The sequence below is a fragment of the Ananas comosus genome, linkage group 12, assembly GCF_001540865.1.
Source record: "Ananas comosus cultivar F153 linkage group 12, ASM154086v1, whole genome shotgun sequence".
Classification (NCBI taxonomy): Eukaryota; Viridiplantae; Streptophyta; class Magnoliopsida; order Poales; family Bromeliaceae; genus Ananas; species Ananas comosus.
The window spans coordinates 5173778-5178353 of NC_033632.1; the positions used below are offsets into that span (position 1 = coordinate 5173778).

The 4576-nt window shown below is 44.9% G+C and overlaps 1 protein-coding gene across 1 annotated transcript; it reads left to right on the forward strand.

The window, feature by feature from the left end:
• LOC109718934 (probable inactive linolenate hydroperoxide lyase) lies at positions 2662 to 4310 on the forward strand. The gene has a single exon (XM_020245430.1). It carries the CDS (start codon positions 2733 to 2735, stop codon positions 4209 to 4211), a length of 1479 nt encoding a protein of 492 aa, XP_020101019.1. The 5' UTR covers positions 2662 to 2732; the 3' UTR covers positions 4212 to 4310.

Genomic DNA, 4576 nt, shown 5'->3' on the forward strand with positions numbered 1-4576 from the left:
ACCTTAGTTCTTGAAAAAATATCTTTCTAACATTGCAAAAAAAAAAAACGCGTGGGGAATGAGGGCCATGCGCCTCGCAGACAAATAGTGTCGACATCAACGTCCCATTATTGTCGTTGTTTCAAGCCAGACAGTACATCGTCCAATCCCATTCACTAGTGAGTAAAGATTACAGGTGATGTAACATTCACCACTAATGGTGTAACATTTGTCCTCCCTTATCTTGTAAACCCTAAACCCTGAACCCTTATCTTGTCATCCAGGTTCTTACTTAGCTGGTCATTTGTAAATTTTCATTTAGCCAATCATTCAGATTCTGAATCAGTTGAGCAAACTTCCTACTAAAAATTATCTCTGATACTAATTATAACGCCCCACTTCTCAAAAGATCATCTATTCTTAAACTACTATAGTCCTAACACAAATAACTTCTTTAATTTTTAAACTTAACTATCGTCCAAAATATAATAATCAAATTAAAAAAATTAGTCATATCATACTTTACGCATATAACTATTTTAAAATTTTGATGCTTCAACCTAAAGATACAAAATATTATAATAGCGTAAAGATGGCATTTCTCAAGCTCAATAGCTTTTATACCCCCTTGTTCTCAAGCGTCTCCGTTTGATTCGGGTATAAAAAAAAACTATTTATTTCATAAATAGATATGAGTTCAAGTATAAACAAAAACTAGACCAATTTTGCGTTTAGATGAAAATTGAGTTATTTTCGAGAATAAAAAAAAAACCTTTAGATAAATAAAATGGAATAAGAAGAATAGTAAATAAAAAATAATAATATTGCTTTTTATATTATATTTGAATTTAAAATTTAAAATTTATATGCTAACTTTTTAAATTTAAATATAACATTTAAATTTTAAAAATTAAAAATTAAAAAATTTTAAATCTCAAATTTAAAATTTAAAGTTTAAATTTTAAATTTCAAAATTTACATTAAAGACTAAATCTAAATTTTAAAATATAAAATATTAAATTATAAATTTAAAAATTTAAAATATTAATTTATAATTTAAATTTTAAAATTTAAAATTTTAATTTTAAAATAATAAATTATAAATTTTTAAAATTTAAAATTTAATTTTTAAAAATTAAACAGGGATGGAAACACCTCTATTCCCACAAGGTTTGGGAACAACAATCCCACACTCCTTAACCGGTTATTTTAGAATAATCCGTTAAGAAGTGGGTGTAAGACCCCATATAGTTATATATATAAAATATTATAGGCTAAAACGCTAAAATCCGATTTAAATATTTTGAGTGTTGACTAAATTTAAGAGAATTAAGCATTTTAGGACGGAAGTAGTTTATCCAATATTATTCCGAAATAATAAGATTTGATCGAAATAAAATATTTCAGCCACCTAACATTATGTTTGGTGGAATAGGGAAGGATAACTCCCGAACTGAAATGGGGCCTGAGAGAAAATAAAAATAACAATGTTAGCGCAGAGAAGTTAGCCTGGATGATGAGATCTTAAGATCAGAACATAGGGATGTTAACGGGTCGGATTTGGGTCGGGTTTTCAAAAACTCGAACCCGAACCCGAATACCAATTTGATACCCGAACCCGAACCCGAACCCGACGGGTTTTAAAAATCCATACCCATATCCGCACCCGACCAAAAACTCGAAACCCGAACCCAAACCCGAAAACCCGAACCCGAAAACCCGAACATGGGACTAGGGACCGGCCACGGACGACGCGTCTAGGAACGGGCCGTGGGCGAGGCGGGTGGATGGCAGAGGAAGGATTGCCGGAGTGGGGACAGGTGGGGAGACCACAGACGACAGATCGAAGGGCGGGTGGACAGCAGAGGAAGGATTGCCGAAGTGGGAACAGGTGGGGGAGACCGCGGATGACGGATCGAACTATCGAAGGGCGGGTTGACGACAGAGGAAGGATTGCCAGAGCCCGGAGTGGAGACAGGCGGGGAGACCGCGGTCCGCGGACGACAGATCGGAGGGGGCGGGTCGAGCGGCGAAACACGAAATGGCGGATGGGGCAAAGCAGGTCGAGCGGCGAAACACGAATGGCGGACGGGGCAAAACGCAAAAGGGAATTAGGGTTTAGGGTCTTAGGGATGAGAAATCCTGCCGCTCGGTTCTGGTCGAAGCCGCATATCCCGAGGAGGCGAGGACCTGAAAAGTAAGGAAAAATAGGAAAATATATGCGGCGAGGATCTGAAAAGTAAGGAAAAATAGGAAAATAAAGAGGGATTTTTGTATACTGTTGGATGAAAATCAATGATAAACATATATATAATATATATATATATATATAATTTTCGGGTTCGGGTTCGGTTTCGGATTCGGGTCGGGTATATACAAAATCCATATCCGTATCCATATCCGTCGGATTTTTATTTTCTATACCCATAACCGAATCCATATCCGTTTAGCTCGGGTAAATCCGTCCCGCTCGGATTCGAGTTCGGGTAATTTTTCGGATATTCATACCCATTGACATCCCTATCAGAACATCATCTTGCTTGTAGGGCTAGCTTTGCTCTTATTTATATATATTCTTCAATTACGAGGAGACAAGACATGAGCATTAATAAACATTAGGGTAGCTAGCTGGACAAAAATTTGCTGGGCAGCGTNCTGCCCAAACTAATTAGTTTGGGCACGCTGCCCAGCAAATTTTTGTCCAGCTATAGCAGCGCAAAACCGATCGATCGATCAGAAAGAAATTAATTAAGATGATGATAACTACGGCATCGATGGCCCTGCGACCGACTTTACTGTTAGCCTCCACGGCCGCCAGCGGGGGGCCGCCGCGGGCGATCCCGGGCAGCTACGGCCTTCCACTGCTGGGCCCTCTGAAGGACCGTCTGGACTACTTCTGGTTCCAAGGCCCCGACGAGTTCTTCCGCCGACGCATGGCCGCCCACGGCAGCACCGTCTTCCGCACCAACATGCCCCCGACCTTCCCCTTCTTCGTCGGCGTCGACCCCCGCGTCGTCGCCCTCCTCGACTGCGCCTCCTTCGCCGCGCTCTTCGACGCCTCCCTCGTCGACAAGCGCGACGTCCTCATCGGCCCCTACACCCCCAGCCTCGCCTTCACCGGCGGCACCCGCGTCGCCGTCTACCTCGACCCCTCCGAGCCCGCCCACGCCCGCGTCAAGTCCTTCTGCCTCGACCTCCTCCGCCGCAACGCCCGCGCCTGGCCCTCCGAGTTCCTCCGCAGCCTCGACGCCATGCTCTCCGCCGTCGAGTCCGACATGCCCTCCGCAGGCAAGCCGGCCAACTTCGTCCTCCCCCTGCAGAAGTGCATATTCTCCTTCCTCTGCAGGTGCATGGTCGGCGCCGACCCGTCGGCCGACCCCACCATCGCGGAATTCGGCTTCGCCATGCTCGACAAGTGGCTGGCCCTGCAGCTCCTCCCCACCCAGAAGGTCGGGGTCATCCCCCAGCCGCTGGAGGAGCTGCTCCTCCACTCCTTCCCCTTCCCCTTCGCCCTCGTCAGCGGCGACTACCGCAAGCTCTACGACTTCGTCGACAAGCACGGCGGAGAGGTCGTCCGGCTGGCCGAGGCCGAGTACGGCCTGAAAAAGGACGAGGCCATCAACAACATCCTCTTCGTCCTCGGCTTCAACGCCTTCGGGGGATTCTCCGTCTTCTTCCCTTTCCTGATCTCGTCGATCGGGGGCGACAGGTCGGGCCTGCGGGCGAAGCTGAGGGAGGAGGCGAGGCGCGTGCTGGAGGCGAAGGAGCTGGGGTTCGAGGCGGTGCGGGAGATGGAGCTGGTGCGGTCGGCCGTGTACGAGGTGCTGCGGATGAAGCCGCCGGTGCCGCTGCAGTACGGGCGGGCGCGGGCGGACTTCGTGCTGCGGTCGCACGACGCCGCCTTTCAGGTGGCCAAGGGGGAGCTGCTGTGCGGGTACCAGCCGGCGGCGATGCGGGACCCGCGGGTGTTCGACGACCCCGACTCGTTCGTGCCGGAGCGGTTCGTGGGGGAGCGGGGGAGAGCCCTGCTGCAGTATCTGTATTGGTCCAACGGGCCGGAGACCGGGCGCCCCACCACGGAGAACAAGCAGTGCGCGGCCAAGGACTACGTGGTGGACACGGCGTGCCTGCTGGTGGCGGAGATGTTCAGGCGCTACGATGACTTCCAGTGCGATGACGGCGGGCTGGCATTCACCAAGCTCGACAAAGCTACCATGGCGCAAGTTAAGTGATGAGGTGATTATTTAGGAAAAAAAGAACATTATGCTACTCTGACTATTTTTCCAATTGTAATATTAATTAAAATAAATTATCCAGACATAATAGCTTAATATTATAATTAAATTATTATTATTATTATTATTATTATTATTATTATAAAAACTATTAATTATATTTTATTAATACATATTATTTGTACTTAAATATTATAATAATTTTTTTATTAAATCATATGTATAATAAATATTTTTTTATTAAATTGTAGTTTATAGCAAATTATTGTCATTAAATATTAAAATAGATTAATTTTCTAATAAAAATCCTTTTTGCATACAAAATCTGTGATTTTATGTTTTTATAAAAATAAACCATTATT